The following is a 24,403-nucleotide window of genomic DNA, read 5'->3' as shown; positions in this document are numbered from 1 at the left end:
GCTTTTACTTTTCATTTTGCACTGGTTGGATATATGTAATATTGTTTACATCCACAAGAGGCTGCTGCAGGCTTTACTGCACATGTATATAGTTTTAATAATTTACGTTACCAACGCTCTACAATAAACATCATGTCAAATTAATAAAGAGGATGGTGCAATTTAAAGAGCGTCATGACATTCCATCTGTGTCTGACTCATGCCCTGGTGCTTAGAGGATTGTCAGAGGCCAAATGTGATTATATTCCATATCCATAATCCATATCCAAATTCATAAGTACTGTATGCATTGTGAGTTACTTATTACTCATGCCTCATGTAGTACACCAATTGGAGACAGGTTTTATTTCATCATCCAAATTTAAGGTGAAGGTCACTCTACTGTCGTTTTGCAAAAATCCCAAAATGAAAACACACATCTCTATTTAAACAAAGAGGCATCCAATCTTTTGTTGCATGACGGAAGAGATGACAGGCTTCTCACTGTTATTACCATGTGTCAGCTTGTATTAGCTGCTGAAGGAAGTCACTGACCACAAGAGGGAAACAGGGTGGGGGATTGTGGGAATCAGAATCGGTCACCTCTTCCGACACCAGGACCGTTTAAGCTCCCTGCACCACTATGATTGCTCTCCCCAAATGGACATGAAATGAGGTGAGGTCAGCGATGAAAAAGCGTTCTTTTATCTGTCTTTAAGAAGGTTCAGTGGAGAAGGAGTTCTCTGTCAGCCAAATCAAATGCTTCTGCTTTATGTATCGAAATATGTCTTGGTATTATTTAAACGTTTACTTTAACATCTGTTCTCTTGCATGCAGAGTTTAAGTGTCAAAAAAGGTCACAGCAGATTTTTGAAGCCGTGGGGTGACCTTCTAGTTAATGTGAAATAAAAACAGAACAATACGCTGCTTGTGGTTCACACATCGTCCATCCATACTCACCACACAAACAGAACAAATATTATTTGTATTTTGCGTCTCTTCTTGAATCAAACTTCTGCAAAACTGTAATGAGTGACAGATAGAAATATTTTGGTCAACAAAATAAATAGTTCATTTCCATTATTTTTAATATATTTCTTCATAAAAAACATCTTTGAAAATGTTGCTATTTCATTACATACGACAATAGTAGAAGCATTACACTACATGGTATGTTGTGTATTTCTTACGCACGATCATTGTTTCAACAACTCAGTCTTGAAATCAAACAGAGACATTCATTTATTCTTGGAAATGCACAGCTTATAAATAGAATCAAATAAAGGGACAACAGAAAGGTCAGTGGCTGTTAGAGCACTCTAACCAGATTCCCTAAATGCCATGACTTAAGGAATTGTTTCCATGGAAACAGTCAGAAATTACAATGGAATTCAGAGCCGGCCCTTGAGAGCTATTATATATAGTCATGGATGCTTATATATAGTCATGGATGCACCATTTCAAGTCTTGATGGGAGCAGTGTGTATCTGCCTTTGATAAATAACAAACAAAAAAAGCATTTACTCTGGACTCTTCTCTCTTCTTCCTCTTCTCCACAGCATTTCCCTACAGGGGTTACCACTCCAATCCTCTTCATGTCACCATACTACAAGCCTCCCAAAAACTGAAGGAGCTCCATTTGTGCTTGTTACGCATCACAACTTCAGCAGGAAAGGCAACTGCTTCGGAACATTGTTTGAATTTTGCAACCAGAAAGTGTTGCGGCCAAAAGTCTTACCATGAAATGTGAAATATCCCCAGTCAAGCTCAAGTGTTTTTGAGATTTTGTGGTTCATTAAAGTGTGCTGTCCTGTCTGGCTAGGGTTGCATAGCTGTAGCACAGCTTCAGTAAAACATAGAAACTGCTTGCCGGTAATGACAGATATTTAAAGCTCAATTAACAGTCCCAGCACAAAGAGCACGCTGATCATCAATTTCTAAAAAAAAAAAAAAAGACCTCTAATGTTTGAGGTCTGAGCTGCAGTCTGTCAGAATCAGAACAACCAATCAAAACATGCCTACTTGGGACTGGCCAACACCATCAACACAGCTGGATTACTTCTCGATGAACTGCAGAGATGAAACTGCAGCGAGGCGACGGTCAGCACCTTCGTCTTCATCTGCAGTAAATATAACAGTGTTCAGTGTTTGGAGATGTTTCTCTGCTTGAGGTTCTAAAAGCAATCGTCGGCAGGCTGGAGCATTTCGGCACCACAAAGTGGGTTTGTGTGTGTGTGTGTGTGTGTGTGTGGGTGGGTGTGCAAGTGGATGAGGAGGGGGCCAGTTGTGAGGTAAGTGCTTTTGGTGAGGTTAGCAATCACAGTGACAGCTGAGGTTAAAGGTCACCACACAAGAGGAGAGTGTAAAATAAGAGGCAGTCATGCTGAAAGCTACATGTAAGAGCGCTGGATATGAGTTTATAGCAGCTGACACTTGACTGGTTATCGCTAAATTTCAGTTAATTCGATCTTGAAAACTGTGATAGCTGAATGTCCTTCACTTGATGTAATGAGAAAGAAAAGAGGCATTCTAAAATACTATAAACAAAACACTAAAAAAAGAGGAATCAAGTGCATTTTATGAGAAATAAACTACAATGCTATGCAAAGGGGAGCATTGCAATGACTAGGGTTGCAACAACTTTGGGCAGAAAAAAAACTGACGAAAAAGAAAATGAATCATGAAGAAACATGCTAGATGTAAATTGTCTTTGAACAAAGCACAATTATTTCTCCCTGTGAAGCAGACTACTTCAATCAGATTATCATTCTGTCCTGTTCAGTTCTTCACCTTTGTGGCTGATGACGTGTTGACTATAGATGAATGATGAAGCCAATATCAAGATGAGTGTTTCACGTTTCCTATCTATCTGTAAACAATCAGAATTCAACTTCATGAAATTTCAGAATAAAACCTCAACAACAGTGGGTTTCAATAATAAATCCGGGGCTCCGAAGAATAACACTTGAGCCTGCTCAGCTACCCAACACCCAGGTGGAGCTTGGTAATGAGATTCATGGAGGGGCTGCAGTGCTCTGTGACTGATAGGTCCTTCGCTGAGCGCCGCACTGGTCACTTTTTTAAACCTCTCTGCAGTCACCTTATCTCCAGCAGCACCCGGGCAGCCTGGAGAGGGAATATTAATCCAGTGTATGAAGGTCTCTGGTCAATAAAAAAAGTGATGAAATAAAGACAAATCATGTTCAATAGTTGCTGACAGTTAAACTAAATGCAGATTTTGAAATAGTATGATCATGTTCACAGTAAGCGAATACAGCATGTATATGAGTGACTGTCGTACATATGATACATTTAAATGAATTACATTTAATAATATAAAAATTAAATTTAATCCCGTGCCTGGAACTGCAACACCCGACAGCCGTGGTCAGCACCAGCCAAAATAACCACCCTAACATTTGCTGCTAAATAACGTTGTCCAACAATTGCTTTTAGATGCTGTGTCCTTAATCATTCTTCTATCAGGCCAAGCACATCACCCTCCTGGGAGCGCAGTGACCGTGGTGGTCTTATATCAGGTCCACATGGAAAAAAGAGCGTGGATTACAGACATCAACATGACCTGAGGCTGCCGCTGGGCCGTGACAAGTCAGCATTTCAGTCCAGCCTCCTCCTCTCAGCCCCTTGTGCTTGCAGCAGTGACTCACTGGAGTATTTACTTGACATGAAAGATCTTAGACGAAATGTTTACTCCCAGGCTCAGACAGATGTGAGCAGAGGTGGCACTTTGCCAGTTTGCAGCAGTATCTCGGTCTGGATCGGTATTGTTTTGACGCCACAGCAAAGATATGCTCCTGAAACCACAGGCTCGGCTTATTCATTCAGGACTGTCCCGAGAGTAAAAGTAATCCAGGATGATCTCAGTCTGGTTCCTTTGAGGACCGGTAACCAGTGAAAATAACATTGGCTACCCCTGATTTTATAAAAAAAAATGTACTCCCCAATTTATTTATTTTTTGTGAGTGTGTTATCAAATACCTCTCGTGAATAGTGGAGACCACAGGACACTGGACTAGGCTTTTGTATGACGTATGAGGAGCTGCATTTTCACGTAGTGTGCCACGTACACACTGGTCGTAGGATGAGAACACCTGAACATTGATGCATTTTTAGATTCTTCCAAAAGGTGCTTCTTTCTTTGGATATTGGGTCGCCTCTAAAAATGGTTGGGAGAAGATTATGGATGATAATTATCTCATATTGTCTGCTTCTGATCAAAACAATTCATGATGAGGAGGGCATTTTTGAGCCGCAAGAGAGAAGTCGATGAATCTCATTTTAACTCTTATTTCTAGATTTTTAGTAGCTTTCTCAATCGCCAGTGTATTTTATCATTCAACTATCATCAAACTGAACTCTTAATGCAATTGCCTTCACATTTACTTGTAATGATTTTGATATGGGGTTAGCATCAAGGTCCATGTTGACAGAAACGTCAATACAACAAGCAGCCAGCAAACAGCTCCACTGGATCTTTGAAGATAAGCAGGTGAAGCGGGTGATTTCTCTGGTGAGGGGAGCAGCCGGCCGGAGACAACATCTGATAGTTATTGATCAAGTGTCAGCATGACTCTAATGACATTTTCTCTGGATTATTTCTTTCTCAATGTTATTTCTAAGTGTAACTCTTGATATTAAGTCACAATTTTTACATAACTGAGTAATTTCCAAGTCATTCATTTATTCAGTAAGTTCTACTAGTGTATTGGAGATTGTTTGAGACACTAAATATTTTACAATTTTATATATATATTGTACATATTTTAACAAACCTAACACATTTCTGCTGATTAAGAGCAAATTATAAATGAAATCCAGGTGTCATATGGTTATCATAGAAAATAGTTGTAAATTCAGCCATGTTAATATATATCAACAGTAGTGTTTTGGCTAATTTCTGTGTACCAAAAATGAGATATTGCATATCTTCATTGAACAGTCAAAAAACAAGATGTGAACAAAGTATATTGAAAGTAAAGGTTTATTGAACTATTACAGCTGTGTACACACAATTTTCTCAATACAGATGTCAACTGTTTTTTTTTTACAAAACATTTGTCAAAAGGGCAAATAAAGAAAAAGTTATTGTTTCCTATGTATACATGTTCAAGTATAAACCTTGCAATAAACGGGTATAAAATTTGCATTGACACAGTCCAAAACCCACAAAAATATGAATGCTGATTAGATTAGATTAGATGTCCTGTATTAGTCCAAAGGCAACAAAAAAAGGAATTGAAATAAAAGCGGAGAAGGAAAACGGGGTCGAATGGAAGTGTTGTTGTTGTCGGTACCATTTCAAGTCACTGCCAAGCTGCCATTGAGTACGGAAGTTCACTGTGAAGCAGTGGTCTAAATCATGTGCCATTTCAGTTGAATCAATCAAACCGACAGACACCAATCAGACAGTACAGAATATTTGCCAAACAAAAACAAGAGCAATGGCATGAACAGATTCAGACGGTCAGTCATGTCAATGGATGTACACTTTCTTTGGATTAAAAACTAGGGCTGTAAATAGATTAAACTTTGTAATCTTATGTCTCACCCTAAAGCTGAGTTAACTCGCGATAAGTCGCAAATGAATCTCACATTTTGAATCAGTTCTATCACCACAGTAGTTGCCAATAATGTTTTCTGCTCCTAGTTTCAGCTGATAACGGATTGGTGAAGATGTATGTACTAGATGGGTTGGAACAAAAACACGCCGCGGCTCTTTCTGGAACTCTTTCCTTAGTACCTCACAGGCAGTGAAACGGCTCAAAATCACGTTAGAAGCATAACGTTGTAAGCATTATAGGTCAGTCTTGTGCTGATAAAATCCTTCCTTGAAGTTGTAGAACAAGGTGTAGAACAGACACAAAATGTGGAATTTACTTGCCATTCACTTATGAGTTAACTCAGCTTTAGTGCGATTAATTATTATGAAAATGTTTAATCTAATGACAGCCCTAATGAAAACATCTTTGCTGCTCCTTTATCATACACTATTTGCAGAGTGATAGTGGAACATATCCAGCAACTCTCTTTGTGGTTTCACCAGGTTGACATGACAATGGAGACTGTGCGGATCCTCCAGCAAGCTCAACCTGAAAAAAAAAACAACATTTTTTTTTATTTTAACACAAGAAGAAATGCATTTCATCAGAACACGCACAAAAAATGCGTGCAACCAATATGACCATCCAAGTTCGAACAGCAGCAACGGAGAGTACAAATGTGAAGCTTCAAGAGGTTGACAAGCAGCCTCCCCTGCCCGGGGCAGGATACGGCACTCAGCCACTCAACAAAACCAAAACGACACTGTGCTGTCTGACTCTCTCAGATCATTCCACTCTTTCCCTCACTGCATTAGTGTCCGCTGACATGTTGGGTGCAGCATGAGAACAAGCAAGGCCATAAGAACAGTATATTTAACAACGTGCACTTGAATACTACGTCGGTTGTAGAGATGTCTAAAGTATTCTCGGGAGGAGTTGAACTTACAATGAGGTTGGGAAAGGTGTATCAGAGGAAAGTGTCCATCACTGTATCCTGTCTGACTGGAAGCTGGGAGTATGAAATCCACCTGGGAAAGACCACAATGATGTTTTAGCAGGTGAGACAGTGTATGGAAACATAGTCAGCCCAAAGCGAAATATTATCTGGCATATTGGACACTTTTCTCTGGCTGCTTGAGTCTGTCTGGCACAGATTTCTCATCGAGATGATTGTTAAAAGGGTCAGTTAGAGTAGGGAACATACTTTACCATAAATAACTACTTATTTGTATATACAGAAACAACACACCAGCCAGTAATTAATCATTAAAAAGTACTGACTATGTCTTGTTAAGCTTGACTATAGTTTCCCACAGAAGGGTCAACAGAGGTTCACTCAAAACATCACCAAAATGACTGAATATTAACTTCTTCACTGATGGTTAATTTGAGTTGTTTATGAAATATAAATGTCACAAATGTGACCAACAAACCTCCCAGTGGCACAAAAAGAGGTAAATTTTGAGGAGTACATGAAAGATGCAAACTAGTTGACATCTCTCCGAAATAATCCGAAATAAATACTGAATATTGCTCTATTTTGTTTTGCACTTTGGTGGATTGTTGCTCCGATTTTGTTGTACGAGTTGACAAAGGCAATAAAGGTCGAACTCTATATATGGCTACAGCAATGACTGGAATGCAAATCCAGGATATAGATATGGAGGAAGCGGCTCACCTGTGAACATGCTGGTTAGAAGAGAGTTTTTGCTGTCGACAACATCAAGCTGAAATTCCTCATCTTTCAGCTGGAAATCTGGAGCAGAAAAGTTGTATCACGATACAGATCAGATTAGGTGGCATCAACGCTTAAAATGCTGTGTGTGTGTGTATTTCGCTCTTATAATGTTGGAAAAAAACAGTGAAGCTGAAGATTGTCATATTAGATTGAAGGAGAATATCTCCAGGAAAGAGCAGAAAACACTCAAGGTGGTGTTTGAAGTCTGTGGTGATTAAACACCAATAGGATTGGTAGTTGAGGCAGGAGTCCAGACTAACATAAACTCTGTTGCTCCAATCACAACTACTGCTGCATAACAAATAACCTAAAATAAAGGCTGAGGTTGCAGAGTTGTGGCATGGTTCAGAGCTATTTCCTCCAACCTGAGCTGGGTGAGCTGGGAGACTTGTCTGGGCTGCAGTGGGCTGCTGCAGCCGTCACCGCTGTCTTCGCTGCATACAGGTTGGCCTCTTCCTGGAATCGCCCAATGTTCTTCTTGTAGCGAATTCTTTTATTTCCAAACCAGTTTGACACCTGATCAAGATTTCATGAGAAAAACAAACAGTGGATGACAAACCTGCTTGAATTGAATTACCCCACTGCCACATTATTCACGTGAAAACAATGTCACAACTCTCTCACGAACATACCAAATGGATGCTAAGGATGAGGAGGTTTTGGTCTACTCGTGCTGATGACAAGATTGGGAGGGGGGAAGATTATTTCAGGTCAAAAATAATGTCGGTAAAGTGCACCCAAGGATAGACAATTATGACATATGTCATCTGAAAGGTCATGTGTAGAGGTTTGCGTGTGTGTCAATGGATGTGCTGTGGCTGGCCATGTATGTACAAAATGACATTTACCACAAGCAACTTCCTGGAGTCAAATCGCCAGAAGAGATATTTCCAAGACATTTTCTGCAGTCATGTACAGTTTCACGCAACAAACAATGCTTTGTAATTCCAAGTGATAACACCACAAAGAAATTAGACTAGAAGCAGAAATGTACGCAGTACAGTTTTTTTTATATGAAATTAAACTGGAGATAAGAGATATTCTGCCTTTATTCTAGAAATCTTATTTATCACCAACAAAATGTGTTTACAGCCTTTTAGCTTCTCTAGTCCAGCCTTTCCTCTTCATCTCACCAAACGCTACCTTGAATTGCAATGGTTGTCTTCCCCTCCTCCTTTAACCTAATACTTCCATCTCGAACATTCTTCATCCAACGTGTCTCCCATCTCTCGCCTCCACTGCCCCATACACTCTGGAATCCATAATTTTCTCCCCAAACTTCTACCAGAGCTGTCCCTCCGATATATATTAGGATCTCGATCCTGTGTCCAGTTTTTTTGTGTTTTAATCTCGAAATCATCGCTTTTTCCCGACTCTTCACATATGTCTGAACACACTGCCTGCACTCTCTTCTTCACCTCCCTATTACTATGAATGACTGACGGCCAAGATTTGAGCTCATCTGTTGTCACTACCTCTGCCTGCACCTTCACTCCAGCCTCCATCGCCCTCCCGCATTCTGTACATATATTCTGACCATACCAGATGAGAGACCAGACCATGGTTTTTCACTTGCTATTTTTATTTTCAATTTTATTAATATATATATTTATATTTTTGGGAGCCTTACACAGAATGAACATTTAAGTCCAAACCATTAATATTTGCAACTGGATTGTTAGTACCAGCAAGTCATATATTCAAAGATATGGTGTAGTATTTCCATCCAAAAATAAATTGTTAAATGTTAAAATTCCTTCAGTTTTGCAATGGTGGGTTCTAACTCTCTAATTTAGATACAAGTTGCTTGTCATGAGAGGACATGCTAACATGACGGAATATTGAGCTTGAACATACCTGTGACACTGTGATGGAGCTTCCCCCTGCCTGAGGGTGAAACAGAAAGGGATTTTATTATAGTACTGGACTGAAGGATCCAAAGAGCCCCAGCTGAGTAATGCATACATGTAGTTGTTTTTTGACCTGAAGCCACTGAAACTAACCTGTGAGACTGAAATACTGCACTTTTTGGCCAGCTCTTCTTTGGCCTCCTCACTAGGATAAGGGTTGCTCAGGTGTGAATAAAAATACTCATTTAGTATTTCTGTGGCTTGTTTGCTGAAGTTGCGCCTCTTTCGCCTAAAACGAGAAAAGAATGAGACAAACATTGTAATTGTAATGGAGATGAGACAGTGAGTCTGAAAGTTCAGCATGCCATTTGTATTATTGTATATTATCGACACTGACCTTGCGTCCAGAAACCTGGAGCGCAGAATCATGACCGCCTCACAGGTGCTCTGTTTCAGCTGGATCTGGATGGAGCTGAATTTGCTGTGGATGATTCCCACCATGCGGCTGATCTCTTTAGGAGAGACGGGTCGCGTCCGTGACTGCTCTCTCAGCAGGTTCATCACATGGTTGGTAAACTCACTGCACGCCTGATGATGATGATGATGATGATGATGAGAAAAAGTAAAACAGTACGATCGAAACAAGTGGGATTTCTGCTCATTTATGAACTGCCTGGATTCAGTACCGGGCGGTTCAGGTTCCCACCTCCAAACCAACTTCTTCAGGCAAAATCTGCCAATATTTGATATGTTTTATCCTTGTCACAGCTTTTTATTTAATATTTTATCAAGACATGAAGCACTTACGTTCAGAGCCTTGTCTCACCTGCTCGTACTTCTCTAGCTCCGAGTGGTAGATCTGTCTGATCTGTGTGAGCTTTGCTCTGTAGTCAGAGTGTTCAATGGAGTTGTCATTCACACCCGTGACTGCGGCTGCAGCTGCTCCAGCTCCCTTTTCTGGACCAGCAACACCTTCTGCCAGAAGCATATTATCCAGTCTCATCAGCTGGGCATCAGGGGGCTCAATGTCCTGGTCACCACGGATACTCAGGCCTGGGAGGAAGGGAAGGTAATAACAAATATATATATATATATATAAATAACCATTTTATTCATATGTAGGAAGAGTGATTCCATGCATTAAACATGGAGTTTGATTTAACTGGTTTTGAGGGCAGGATGGTGTGGTGAAGAGAGTGGGTGTGGAAAAACACTAGAGGCATTCTGAATGTTCCATTTGGTTTGAGATTACACGAAAACCTGATAAGGCTGGCATTCAGTTCATTCAGTCCTGAATCAATTTCCTCTGCATATCAGAAGTCACAGGCAGTGGTCTCAGCAAAAATGTCCAGAATTCCCTCCTCCCAGAAACCGTCTAGATCATGCTGAGATAAACAGAAATTTCTCCACCGATGCCAGGTCAGCCCGGGGCCTCCTCCCAGCTGAGCGTTCCACAAACACCTCTTGGAGGAGCAGTTCTTCTACTCTTAGCAGATCCAGGTAGGCGACTGTTACTGTCACTACAAATCACTGTAAATCTTCAGTTAATTAAAAATATGAATATGTAAGTAATTTCTTATACTTCTATCTGCATGTTTCGTGAATTCCCTTTTGTTCTGCAGTCATCTGAATTTTTGTATCAAAATCTGTGCACCTTGCTCTCAAGAAACTTCAAGAAAGCTTTTACTGCTGTTAAACATGCACTTGTGTTCACAGGTGAAAAGACTGAGCTGACTAAAGCGCACAAAGTCCAAATTCCAAACATGACCTTGTACTGACTTCCCTGCACACCTTTGTAAAATAACCCTCACGTCCGAGTCATAGCCACAGTTACTGCAACATGCAGAGGCTCACTCGATAAGGTGAGGAACTTCCTGACATAAAAGCCTCTTCAAGTAACTGGCGGAAGGGTGGGTCATATATAAATATAAGAGGTGGGGAGTGTTCATACAGCTCCTCTTTGGCACAAGAACCTATTGACACTGCAAAAGCTAATACACATTCTTCCACAGCTGCTAAATCACAGGTGCACCTATTTCCAAGTATAATTTAATCAGTTCAGCACAAGACTTCACGCTGACTGGGTGTTATGTCATGATTACATGGAGAGAACCGGACAAATCAAACACTAAACAGTAGGTGAAGACCGTGGGGGCTGAACTGTGGCATTGCCTCTATGGTAAATACGCACAATTTAGTCAACCTTAACTGCCTCTTCCATTATTCTTTGCGACAGAGACGCTGTGGCACCGTGACTGAATGGCCTTAAACCCAATAAAAACAGATTTGTTTCCCCAATAGTATATATCGAAGACAACAACAAGATAACAACTGTCCTGAGAAGTCTTCTGGTTGCAAAACGCAATTAAAATGTCTTTTTCTCTGGACATCACCTTCATCAGACTGGGAGTGATTGTCAAGAGAAATAAAGAAGACAGCAATCGTACATTTGAGTTATATAACTCTTTTGCTTAGTAAGGCCACCACGGGGATCATAATAACAGAGCAGAGGGATGAAAGACAGGTCTCAACTCACGGTAAGAGAAGGTCAGCACATGTAAGGCAGAAATTCATTTAGTCATCAAGAGATATGAAATAAATAACATATAAACTATATGTTAAATACTGCATATAATAATAGTTTTGTGATGTCAATTAATATACTATTTTGCAGTGTTTCTGTCAAACTAAATTGGCCATGTTTGGTAGGTCATTAAAAACTGACTTTTACAATGACCTTGCTTCTTTGCAGACTTACTTTCATTTCAATTTGATAGATTCATCTAGGTTTTGTAGGTGAGCAAAGGGAAGGTTATAGCACCAGCTATTTCATAGCAAAGTCACCAGCGTAACAAGTAGAATTCCAAAGTGAAGAGAAGCTGAGGCCGACAGTGACTCACCTGTCCTCTCTTTTATTTCACAGAGAACACTGAAGAGCGCTGGCTTCATCCTGTGACAGTTCAGTCCGTGCTTCCTGCAAGAATGCAAACATGAACTGCTGTCAACCCAAGTCATCTTTTTATCCACACGCTCTTTCAGTCATTAAATAGGCAATTGAAGTACTATTGTCAGTAATCTTTGGTTTTTATCCTCTGAAAATGGTCCTGATAATTGCAGGATTGTTCATACATAAATCTGAACTTCAGATTCTGCAGCTTCTCTAAATCTAATCAATCCAGGAACCCACACTTAAGAAATTCCTTGTATATACATAAATTGAGCCGGTGATTGTTTAATTTTCCAAAACAGTTACGACATACAAAACAGAAAAAAAACACAATAAAATAGGAAACTGTTTTCAAAAAAGCAATAATAATATTTGTCTTTTGCATCTGAGAAGATTACTTTGGCTTTCAAATTAAACGTCCATATGCAAATATATGATCACACTAAAATGTGCTTCACTACTGTAATTATTCATAAGATACATTTGATCGGAGATCAGAGTGATATTGCGTCACATTACTTCCTCGTGATAGACAAAAGTTTCCCGTCACATTTGAATACATGCAAATTAATAATGCTCTACATAGACTAACTTTGCCTGGGCTTCATCCAGACTCTGGTCGGTGATGGTCATGATCTGAAACAATATAGTCCCGAGATCTTGTTTCCCTGCGGAGTCGTCGCTCGGGTCCTGGATGTGAGTGAGCGGCAGTCCGGCCATAGTGTGGCCGCTCAACGCCTCCATCACTCGGCTGTGGTCCTCCATTTCTGCCGCAGCACAATCGATGCGAGGAAAAACAAAGATGGTGTTTGGGAATCCGCTCCTCGGTCCGACAGAGCGGCGACAAGGCAGTCTGGAGCTCGGAGGGGAAATAAAACAGCTGTGGAGAGGAAATCCACATGTGCCCAACGTTCCTCAAGGGGTGTGTTCCGCTTTTTTTCCCGGCCGCTCACACATACACACACACACACACACACATACACACACGCTGTGTGGGAATTGCTGCCAGTCCTCTGCGCACCCGTGCACGCGCACCCGTAAACACCCATTTTCAGCTTGGCCGTGTTCGCGTGTGTTATATTCGTGTTTAAACGTGCGCTAAGAATCCAAGGAGCAATATTGACACTGGCACTCACAATAAAGGTGTAACTGATGCAAACAGTGACAGATTACACACATCATGGTACGACGCATTATTTTCTCAAAAGAAGTGGAACAGCAACATTAAATGCAACATATACACTAGTGGAAGTCTAAAAACGGCGTCTGTATTTTGTGACTACACTCACGCTGAAAACACACGTCCTGTTATTCAATATTAATGGTTATCCAATTTGTAAAAATCTTCATCTACAGGATCATAAATGAACAGATTTAAAACGATTTAATGAATGGACTGCGCCTATCCAGAGAAATAAAAGCGCATTATCCAGGCGTAATGGGGTGATTTCTTTGTGTCCCCCATCAACTATAGGAACAGCGGAAGTGTCACTGTCCAGGCAAATGTCCTTCATCAGAGCAGCAACCCCTTCAAACACGATGAAAGTTGCCATGTAAATTTGAAAATTATTAACTTAATCTCCGCTTCTGCTTCTTTCTAAAACTATAGGAAACGTTTGTTTGTACACAATTATTCCAATCGTACACTCGTGTTTTATTCTGAAACAATGTCCCGGAAGTGAAATCTGCGGTTACTGTTAGCTACAATGGAAGCTAATGCTTGGCTTGTAGTTTTTATTATGATTCTGATGCAGTGAATTTGAAACGCATTTGCAATAAAATCGCGTGCCATCAGAGTTGTGGGAGATCATGAGCGATATGGGGCGTTTTGGATTTCCATCTTCCACAACGGACGAGACTTTAAAAGGTGGGACACCGTCAGAAAGTAACTACACTGGGAGGCTAAGATAGCAGCTAAGTTAGCATAAACAACTCCATTCACTAAACACAATGCGCCCTCAGTCAAGTGACAGCTGTTGTTGTGTTTTATACTTCGTTTTACGGACTTGCCTTGTCGATCAGTCTTAGGGTGCCTTTAATATTAGACAGCACGTGTAAAATGTTAAGGCTCTATTCCTATATCTTATTTAGCCCAGTCATTTAAGCACATTCCAGTGTTTTATTAGTGTATTGTTGAAGCGAATATTTGTCCGTTTGTCCGATGGGCTCGATGCGATGACGATGCAAATAGTGATCAGATAAATAGAAACTGGCCGTTATAGTTCGCTTTGTATGTTACCTTGAGTCCAAGCATGAAAACGTCAGTCTTTCCTGAGAACGGAACAGTAGATCTACGTGTCGTTACTGTAGGTGTCGAGTCGTAAAGGAATCTCTGATGCTTTCCAACTGGACTTGCTCCATCCACCCTGTTTGGAAAAGTCGAACTCTTAAACGTTTGTAGTGATCATCATGCCCAGTTGTGGAAGGGCTGTGGTGTCTGCTGGTGCTGGACCTGCCTGATCGGTCTATGAACTTTGTTAGGCTGTTAACGTTAAGAAGAATTTATATAACCGCCATATAGGCTTTCATGGAATGTTATTACAATATGTTAGAGGAGACTGACATAAACAACATGCCTTCACTTACTGGACCTCACTTCTGCTTACTTGATAATAGTTTATGGTGTGGCTTTTGACAGTCATCAATTTAAAGGAAATGTAAAGGATAGATTGCCGTAATCATGGGTCAATATTCCTAATGGTCACGCTAGCATGAACCCTCACCTAATGTCTTCCTCTATTTACTGTTCAAGCTGCATAATAGGAACACTCCCACCTAGCTGTGTTCAAGAAGTCATGAGGACATAAGTTGTCACCATAACAAACAGAACATTACCACCCACTTCAGACGTTTGTTGGCCATTTATCATCCTGGAGTGTGTGTGCAGCATGTGTGTTGCAATTACTTGGTGAAAGATAACTGACTCTCCCCGCTCTTTTTCTCCAACAGGTACATGAATTCTTCTCACATTGGAGCAGAGGAAGAGTAGAGGGATGACCAGCTGGTCAGCGACTTGGTCAGTCTCATAGAGAGACTGGAAGAAGAGAACGTGCCCCTCTGGTGAATGGACAGGAGTGGTAGGCCGACAGAGGAATCCTTTTAAATCCTAGTGTGGAAGTTAGATAGAGGAAGAAATGGCTTTCTTGGACAATCCGGCCATTATTCTAGCCCACATCAGACAGTCACATGTGACCAGTGATGATTCAGGAATGTGTGAAATGGTACTAATGGACCAGGATGTGGATCTGGAGAAGTGCCAGCTGGCTCTGGTGCCTGGTAGCAGCTGTGGGTCAACGGGTTCAGGTGGCCTGAGTGAAGGGAGCACATTGACTGATGGTCACGCCTGCGACTTATCCCAATCTATGGATATCACTTCCAGCTGGGACTTTGGCATCCGGCGACGTTCCAACACAGGTACACTTCTTCACCTGGTCTTGATTTGGTTTGTGGGGTGAGCTTTCCTCTGCTACATCTGCACTACTTTACGACAACAAAGATATTTTGTGACTCCAGTAAGGCTTCTACCCATAAACTTCCCACCATACACAAGACTAGTACGATCTTTTCTTGTCACGTGAAACAGCAGGTGAATGTTGTGCTGTTATGAATGTAGTATAAGGTTAAACATTTATATTAAAATTTCTGTGGCAAATAATTCTTACAACATAGAGTCAGAAATTATATATATACAGGGGTTGGACAAAATAATGGAAACACCTTAAAGCTAAAAAAGCTTTAAGGTGTAGCGAGACATACTGTATTTATGTCTCCACCCTCACAGCCAAAAACACTTTAAAAACAAATGTTAGCCATGGTGCAAAAGTCCCGCTATCCGTCAGTGGTGATATTCTTTGCAGGTTACAGAAATATAGGCAAAAGGAGACGGTGTAACAGCGTGTGTAGCTGCCATATTTGTCGATTTTCAAAAGTATTTTGAAAAAATAAATAGATGTGCTACTCGGGACGGAAAACACTTTTTACTCCATTGAAACGCACATGCGTCAACATGCAACGCTGAGCGCTGCCGTTGTTGACAGTATAGCACAAAAATGTCCACTTTCCCAACATCCCAATGTATTACGAGCGTGGATGGGTTGGTCAGTATATGTTCAGGTGACATTTGATCTTGCTCATACTGTAGATAACACTTAGAAAATCGATCGTCAAAGGATCACTTTAATATGCATTTCCTGGTTAATTCTTGCATTCAAACAGTAATGCCTGTGGTGAGTCAAAGCCACATTGACAGTACAAATGACTTGTAGCTGCAGCACATCATACTGGTCCTGCTTGCTCTTCACATCACTGTCCGAACTAGTTTTGTTTTGGGTCAATACTCCGGTCGTCTTTGGGAAGAATGGACGTCCATATGTTTTCTAAGGATAAAGCCAATCTGATCAAATCCAATCTAACTTCTGGTCCGTCTAACATGATCACATTTACGTCTCCAAATAACCCAAGAGGCACTTGTACTCCTTTTAATATGATTCCTTCACACCAAAAAAAGATCATTGGTGATGGTTAAAATGCATGAGGATAATAGATGTCCAGATATGTCTTGAGTGGACTGAATCGTAATATGTGTTACCTGATCTACCACCCAAGTGTATTCAAATGATCCTGTTGAGATTTCCTGAATCAGTTTGTGGTTTGATGTTTGACAAGTGATCACTTTGGTTTTGGCGGCGGTCAGGGGGTCCAAAGGCTGGCTGTACGTCACCTTTTGGCTCTCTTGGTGGGTTTTGGTGCAGACCTGGGTTCCGGGTAGGTAGCTGTGGCTCATTGGGAATTGAGAACGGAATTGTTGTCTCATCAGGACTCCAAGACAGCCAGGAGAATTCCAGGGCTGCTGGTAAGAGGAGAGGGATAAACAAAAAGTGTGTTTAGTGTGTCTGCTCCTCATGTGTGAAATGCACTGATGTTGTCAATGTTTTTTAACATGCCCCTCTTCTGTTATTATCACGCCATCTTTTTTTTTGTTGTTGAAATGCCACAATCTTCTTTGTTTTCCAGCTCAAAGACTTGAACGACTCAGGAAAGAACGTCAAAACCAAATTAAATGTAAAAATATTCAGTGGAAAGAAAGGACGTCCTCTCATTCAGGTGACTCTCGTGTTTTCTCATGTTTTTATTTTTGCCCATACAAAATTCTGGAAGCGTGAACGATTTTTAAAAAGGGTACTGTCAGACCACACAAGTGCATGCGTGTGGAACCTTATCTTGAGATGGTTTGATCAGTTCTGGCAGGGGTCATTTGAGTTTAGCAGCCATGGAACATGAGCTTCGATGTGGCACGGCCACATCTGTGAGCAGTCGTACACAGTTGATGCAGCATGTGTCTGCTCAATTGGAGTTTGGAAAAGATGTGGTGACTTGATGGAGATTTGGTGTAGCGTTTCAAGTCGCTTAGAATGAAGCAATGGAATAACAAATACTGTTGGAGAGAGCAGCATATTCTTATGTTTGTTTTTATCTTCACATATATTGTGCCTGTATTAAAGACAAGCATGTCAAACTCAAGGTCTACAGTAAAACAAAGACTGGTCTGTAGGTCAACCTCAGCATGCCATTAATGCAGATTTAAGATGGTCAGTGTCACTAAACCTGAAACATATCCTGTTCAGTGGAGGATCTGGGCTCTTTGTTCGAGAAGCGTGACTTGAAAGACAGGCCACGGACCACAGGTACCAAATCGACTCTGTCGCTGCGCCTGGAGCAGTGCCCCCAGCAGCTCAACAACCCCTTCAACGAGTACTCGAAATTCGATGGAAAGGTGAGTGTCTTTGCAATGGTTTAAAGTTTGTGTGTGTCCTTTTAAATAAGATATGTAGACATATTTTCATACATTGTTTTTACTATAAACCTTAATCCAGAATCATATCTGAATGAAGTTAAGCACTTTTTCATTGCAGTTTTTAGACTTAAGCAAGTGCATTAATAAAACAAAATGACACACAATTGCTCTAAAGGCTAATATTTCCTAAAAAATCACTCATGTTTCAGTTGTTTCACTAAGTTTAGTGTCACTGGAATAATTTATTTTTGCCTTGGCTTTAAGGTAAATGTGCACACGCCACGGCAGGGCGATTATATGATCCCGATAAATCTGAACTGTCTCGTTTATACACCGTCACCCTCCTTTTCCATTGAGAATGACAAATCGATGCACCTCTCCTCCCTGACCACCAGAGTTCGCTGTTTTCTAAATCCGACTGCTAATGTTGAAGACTAGAAAATGTGCCAGTTCAAAATACAACATGCTCTTTCTGATACTGAAATCGCGTGCTGTTATTTACATAACCGCTTAGACTGGTCGTGACGTTTGTGTGTATTGTGGGAACCTTCGCCAAGGATCACGGACCCGTTTCTAACCTTTAGCCACTCAGCAACCGGTTCCGACACGACATATGACGTCAGTTCCTGCGAGGTCATTGTGCTGAGTTTATTCTGACGCTATTGTTGTAATTGTTTAATGTGCTTTGCTGTTTGTTTAATGTGCATAGGGCACGGTATTTTAAGAGATGTTCTATAAAATGATCAAGATTTATTTTGCCGTGTCACCCAGACCCAGCAGAAGCTATTTTTCTTGGAATCTTTTCCTCACTGTTTTTCTCTTCACCCCAGGGCCACATCGGCACAACGGCTACAAAAAAGATTGACGTCTACCTCTCCATGCAGTTGGCTCAGGAAAAAATTCACCCCATGACTGTAGTGACCATCGCCAACGCGCGTGTTCATGATCTCATTGGGCTCATTTGCTGGCAGTACACGAGCGAGGGACGAGAACCAAAACTCAAGTAAGTGAGAAACCCATTTGAGAGGTGTAAAAGCTGTGATGACTCAAGGTAAGTTGTGTGGTTGCTTGAAAGAGAAGTGTCGCTGTTTGTTCAGCATCTCCGGACCGTCACACCTGACGGCTTCTCTCTGTTGCTCCTATGCAGTGAGAATGTTAACGCCTACTGCCTCCACATCGCAGAGGATGACGGCGAGGTCGACACTGACTTCCCTCCTCTGGACTCCAACGAGCCAATCCATAAGTTTGGCTTCAGCACGCTGGCACTGGTGGAAAAATACTCTTCCCCCGGCCTCGGTGCCCGACAGTCACTGTTTGTCAGAATGTAAGAAAAAAGGAAAACACTTCACACCGAGTCAGTATGAAGGATGCTTTTATTGTAATAAACCCCTCTTTTTTCCTCCTTCTAGAAACGCTGCTCATGGATTCTCCCTCATCCCTGTGGACAGTCTGAAGGTAACCATGAAGGAAATCCTTCAGAAAGCACTCAAGAAGAGGAAAGGCTCGCAGAAAGGATCAGGTAGCCACACCTTTTCTCTCCACCCACAACTCAGCAGCACGTCCTCTCCTGGTGCATTAAAAATACAGTGGTACCTCGGTTTCACGTCCCGGAATTCGAACAAATAGCTTTTCGAACGTCCGTCTGGAACGGATTGTGGTCGAGAACCGAGGTACCACTGTATATAAATAATGCAGCCTCACCATTGTGATGCTGGCGAGACCTGTGTTGGTCAAGATGTTCCTGATGATATTAAGGAAAGATCTGTGCTCCCACCCAATTACACCCACGCTCATGTGACTAAACAGGACCCATGTACCGGCTGGAGAAGCAGACGGAGCCAAACGTGGGAGTGGACCTGGACTCCACCCTGGAGATTCAGAACACATTGGAGTTCTGTCTGGTCAGGGAGAACAGTGAGTGGACATCACGCAGACGAGCCGTCCATCCTGACTGAGGATATAGTCTTGTTAACGTCAACGTGTCTGCAGGCTCCCGAGGTGAGGAGAGCTCAGAGGAAGACCCTCCCATCGACATCACCTCGGTCCAGGACATGCTGAGCAGCCACCACTATAAGTCTTTCAAGATCAGCATGATGCACAAACTGCGTTTCACCACTGACGTGCAGCTGGGTAACAGAGACACACAACTATTAATTGGCTGACGGGGAAGTCGACCTTTTAGCCAGCGTCTTTGTTACTGGAAGTCAGCACAAGAGTGACACTTCCATTTATAATGGCATCTTTTTAAATGCACTTAGACAGGCATTTATAATTTAATAATAATATTTTTCTATCATAATAATTTAACAGCGGTGTTGTTAAAATTGTGTAGCACAGGTGATCCGGTTTTGTTATGTTCATCGACAGTTACAAAATTTGTCCTTTTGGAGAAAAGCATGTTACATGGAGGTGGAATGTGTTGCTGCTCATAGAAAAGAAACACATTCTGCATCATTTGGAATGGAAACTTGTGATTCATCCAATTTACCAGCTGGTTGTTTATCAACGCTCCAAGTTTCAGGTTTCAAACAACACTTTGTTCAGGTGTCTCTGGTGAGAAATTGGAGATCGACCCGGTCACCAACCAGAAGGCGAGCACAAAGTTCTGGATCCGACAGAAACCGATCTCCATCGACTCCGACCACCTGTGTGCCTGTGACCTTGTAGAGGAGAGAAGCCCCAGTAAGTCAACGCTTCTGAAGACAGATTTCAACTTAATTCTTTAAGAAGAGATCATTTACTTTATTTGTCTCTAGCTGGAAGGCAGCACTCTCGGAATGAGATTTGTGTGCGTGGTGTGGATGGAATCTGTGAAATCGCTAAACGTTTAAGTACTTGTGAATACACTGTTCATTTTCATGAAGCTGAAGCTTTTCCTCAACAGTTCAAGCTGCTTTCAGATAAAATGCTTTTGGTGTGAAGCTAATCTGTCGGTGCTAAGACCCCGTCCACTTGAGTCACCAAATCAGATTCTATTTTCTCCTTCTAATCCTGCATCTCCTCCTGACAGTGCAGAAGTTTGGTTTGTGCTTCTCTCACGTGGTGCTCTTGTGTGTCACAGACCATGCGATATTTAAACTGACTTATCTCAGCAACCACGACTACAAGCCGCTCTACTTCGAGTCCGACGCTGCTACTGTCAACGAAATCGTTTTGAAGGTGAGTCGTGGCAAACTAGTAGTTTTAATAGTCTGGTGATCGTTGAGAGGTTTGTGTGGTTTTACAGGGAGGTATGGAGATATAATACTGCCCTCTGCTGGACGGAGTTACTCACAGTAACTCCAGTTAGTGCGGGCTTTCTACTGTTATGATGACGCACAGTCAGCCTTGTGTAGTGGTAAGGGAGAGCATGAGGGCAGCTGCAGAGGTCGGAGCTGGTCCTGGAAGTGTGTGAATACAGAGTTAATGCAACATATCTGCAGGCCAGACAGAGTCTCTGTGATGACGCTTGCACATGTGCTTTTGCTTGCGTCTAACGTCGATCCTGTGCCGACAGGTGAACTACATTCTGGAGTCACGAGCCAGTTCCTCCCGAGCTGACTACTTCGCTCAGAAACAGCGGAAACTGAGCCGACGGACCAGTTTCAGTTTCCAGAAGGACAAGAAGTCTGGCCAGTAGCGTGGCTGACACCGACTTCAAACAGCCGTCTGCCTGCTCCACAGACAGATGCACAGAGGCCTGACAGTCACAGACGTCACAGGGCCGACTGGTCGAGCTCTCTGCGCGCCTCGCGTCAGACGACCTGAGAGGAGCATCAGAGGATACGCGTCTCTAACTGCTGATGAGGTGGAAGCCCTTCCACGAGCCAGAGTGGTTGTTCTTGTCCCTGAGGAGGCAAGAATTGTTGAACTGAATATTTTGGCTACAATGTTGCCATTATGTTTGTTTTTGTTTCCTGCCAATTATTGAGTCTAAATTTGTGTCTACGAGGATGATTTGTGCAGCTTCAAGTTATTTACACTCAACATGAATCAAATGTAAAATCATGGCACCTGTGTCTTCATTTATCTCTGGAACAGGACATTATATATTTGCTACTACAGTATTTAGTGATGAATACAGAACTGCTTCCTGCCTACATTATAAAGCAGCTTTGACTCACCAGGGGCTTTAATGTGCTATGACTAAAATATTATGTTTCACGTAAGGAATACAGCATAATACCTGAATGATCGACTTTGAACAAGGGTTTAAGTCCAACCTTTAACAAGGATGTGTGAACCGTTCTGTTGGGCATTAATAATCAGGAACAGAACAGGCAAATACGTTCATATATATTTAAAAACTCAGTGTTCGTCACTAATTCAATGTGGGATTAAAAGCCTTAGAGTGGTATTACATAGGTTGTCCACTGAGGGGCAGCATTCAGTGTCACGAGAACATTCTATCGCAGGGAACTACTTTTTTTTTTTAACGCCCTTTATTTTTAACATAAGGTAACATATTGTTCCGATTGCATTAAAAGACACTATAATCTAGATGATTCTTGTATAGATGACAGAAAAATAATTCCCCACAGAATGTATAGGAAATGATTTGTGACACTATATACAGTGGTTACGCAGCATATAGGACGGAATGCTGGCCCCCTTTCTTTTGGATACTTAATATACTTCACATCTAAGGCAGCACATTATGTGCCGTATGATATATTCTATTAAGGTTTTGTATTATTACATCTGTCTCCATTTGTTTAGCAGCAAAACTCATCCTGGTGTAGAGCTACGTGTTCATTTTTCACACTCACCTGAAGAAATCTTCAGTGGGCCATGCCCCTTGCTAGCTGGGACAAAGGAGCTTGAACTGTGAATCTGACAGAGAAAACGTGACATAAAAACTGTAACTTGTAAACTCGCCTCTTGTAATAAGAGGTGGCGTTAGAGTGATGGTTATTTTAAAGTGTATATCAATAGCTGTAGATCCTGACCATTTCTGCTGAGTGTCCTCTGTTTGGATGAACCAGCAAGCAGGGAGCCTTTCAATATTCACCCGCTGACTCCACTTTCCCTCTGGGCGTCTTCTCTCCTGGCCTACATTCCGTGTGAACACCCATTCGCTGGTGGGTCCTGGGCGCTCCTGTATTGACTGGGCCAGCACTTGAACTGATGTCTTGAATGAGCAGCCTGGCGCTAATGTGCTGCACTTATCTGAGCCTCTACGCTCCTGTCATGGTGCCAGCTGATACAAAAGACGCTGAGCAGCACGGCTGCACGGTTGGCCCGAGGGACGTGGGCCTGCTCTGGTCTACACTGTACCCTGACTGCTCTGCATTCTCTCAGCCTCCTGGCCTACATTCACCAGGGACCCGAATGTGACAAAGGACTGCCCGAAGACTTGAATGATGAATTGATAGTGAAAGTGAAGGAGGAGCCAGCACCCGTCCACCACGTCTGTGCGTCCAACTGACCCCCTCACTGAAGGGCTGTGAAGGAAACGGGAGGTCCAACACAGGAAAGGATCATTAGCTTGTGCTTACTTACTCATTCATACTCATTCAAATTCAACCAGCTCTGAGTGGAGTGTTGAGAAATGTTCCCAGGCTGGTGTCAAGGTGGGCTGGTTCTCTGCCTCATGAATTCTGAGCAAAAACACCAAAACGAACTTCTGTCTGCTACCTATTAGTGCAGCCAACACCACGAGCTATTACTATCTATATTACTATGACTATCTCCCTGATGTTTTCACTGTGAGTTTGGAAAAATATGTTTAGGAAGTGAGCGGAATGTCCTCTCCAGTTTGGTGGACAGATTTCCTGTATCTCTGGATGTAACAAAGATATGACATCAGATTGGTGCTGTGCTTTCAGTCATGAGGTGTGTCCTAGTGAAGGAAGAGCTGAGCCAAAAGGCAGAGCTTTCAATTTACTAGACCGTCTCACGCTCACCTATGGCCACCTGCTCTGGTTTGGGATGAAAGCAGACATCACAAATTCAAGTGAATGAGTTTTCTCGACCGGACGTCTGAACCTTCCTTTGAAGAAAGAGACTGGAAAGGAACGGAGTAGGACTATAGTCCAAATGCACCATGTCACTGTCCAGGAAAATTCCGCTGGGTAATATTAATGCCATGTGACTAGACCAGCCGTAAGCATGCTTAGATTTCATGTTCATGTTTCATGAACCATCGATTTAGAAACCAAAACAAGGTGACTAAACCCAGCAGTAAGGTCAAGCCAGCAGCCTGTCAGAATCCTACTGGCAGAATGCTGATCCCATAGTGTGAAATACAAATAAACATCTTTAGCTGAGATTAAAATGGAGTGAAGAGTGTCGTAAGAATTTCAACCTTTTTAATCTAGTGTGAATTATTATTCCCAAAGTCGCGTTCAGTGATGTCACCCAGCATCCGAGACAAAATGAATCACAGAAGGGCTTAAGTCTGTCAGAGAGAAGGGGAAGGTACTCTGGTCAGTAGAGTACAAATCTCTTATGTTCAATGTTGATTCACTTTGTAACCAAAAAATTGCTGGTCTTGAAGAGCTGATCTGAAACACAACTACAAAGAAGAGCAAAAATAGGTCTTACGTTTAAAAA

At 41.9% G+C, this 24,403-nt stretch overlaps 2 protein-coding genes across 8 annotated transcripts; one reads left to right on the top strand and one right to left on the bottom strand.

Moving 5' to 3' along the window:
* Window positions 1–5,003: 5,003 nt before the first annotated feature.
* LOC128769844 (pre-B-cell leukemia transcription factor 1-like) lies at window positions 5,004–14,625 on the bottom strand. Of its 4 annotated transcripts, none has more exons than XM_053883904.1 (11): window positions 14,315–14,625; window positions 12,668–12,842; window positions 12,029–12,102; window positions 9,955–10,181; window positions 9,526–9,716; window positions 9,282–9,417; window positions 9,136–9,165; window positions 7,644–7,794; window positions 7,219–7,296; window positions 6,487–6,568; window positions 5,004–6,089 (listed from the first exon to the last, which is right to left on the bottom strand). In XM_053883904.1, the coding sequence occupies exons 2-10, from the start codon at window positions 12,838–12,840 to the stop codon at window positions 6,525–6,527; spliced, it is 1,104 nt and encodes a 367-aa protein (XP_053739879.1). In that variant the 5' UTR covers window positions 12,841–12,842; window positions 14,315–14,625; the 3' UTR covers window positions 5,004–6,089; window positions 6,487–6,524. The 4 variants fall into 4 exon arrangements, with proteins under 4 accessions (XP_053739879.1, XP_053739857.1, XP_053739872.1 ...); XM_053883882.1 differs by having other exon boundaries at window positions 12,668–12,955; window positions 14,315–14,553; XM_053883897.1 differs by having other exon boundaries at window positions 12,668–12,928; window positions 14,315–14,553.
* mapkap1 (MAPK associated protein 1) lies at window positions 13,607–21,862 on the top strand. 4 transcript variants are annotated; one of them, XM_053883842.1, is made up of 12 exons: window positions 13,612–13,942; window positions 15,025–15,489; window positions 17,089–17,178; window positions 17,700–17,848; window positions 18,700–18,872; window positions 19,017–19,193; window positions 19,279–19,388; window positions 19,676–19,783; window positions 19,859–19,999; window positions 20,414–20,551; window positions 20,931–21,028; window positions 21,366–21,862. In XM_053883842.1, exons 2-12 carry the CDS (start codon window positions 15,210–15,212, stop codon window positions 21,486–21,488), a joined length of 1,587 nt encoding a protein of 528 aa, XP_053739817.1. In that variant the 5' UTR covers window positions 13,612–13,942; window positions 15,025–15,209; the 3' UTR covers window positions 21,489–21,862. The 4 variants fall into 4 exon arrangements, with proteins under 4 accessions (XP_053739834.1, XP_053739817.1, XP_053739826.1 ...); XM_053883851.1 differs by lacking the exon at window positions 13,612–13,942 and adding an exon at window positions 14,778–14,924; XM_053883869.1 differs by lacking the exons at window positions 13,612–13,942; window positions 15,025–15,489 and adding an exon at window positions 15,544–16,927.
* Window positions 21,863–24,403: the final 2,541 nt, after the last annotated feature.

Source organism: Synchiropus splendidus, chromosome 1 (genome assembly GCF_027744825.2).
Source record: "Synchiropus splendidus isolate RoL2022-P1 chromosome 1, RoL_Sspl_1.0, whole genome shotgun sequence".
NCBI classification, from domain to species: domain Eukaryota; kingdom Metazoa; phylum Chordata; class Actinopteri; order Syngnathiformes; family Callionymidae; genus Synchiropus; species Synchiropus splendidus.
This window is presented reverse-complemented; position numbering and strand designations above follow the sequence as displayed.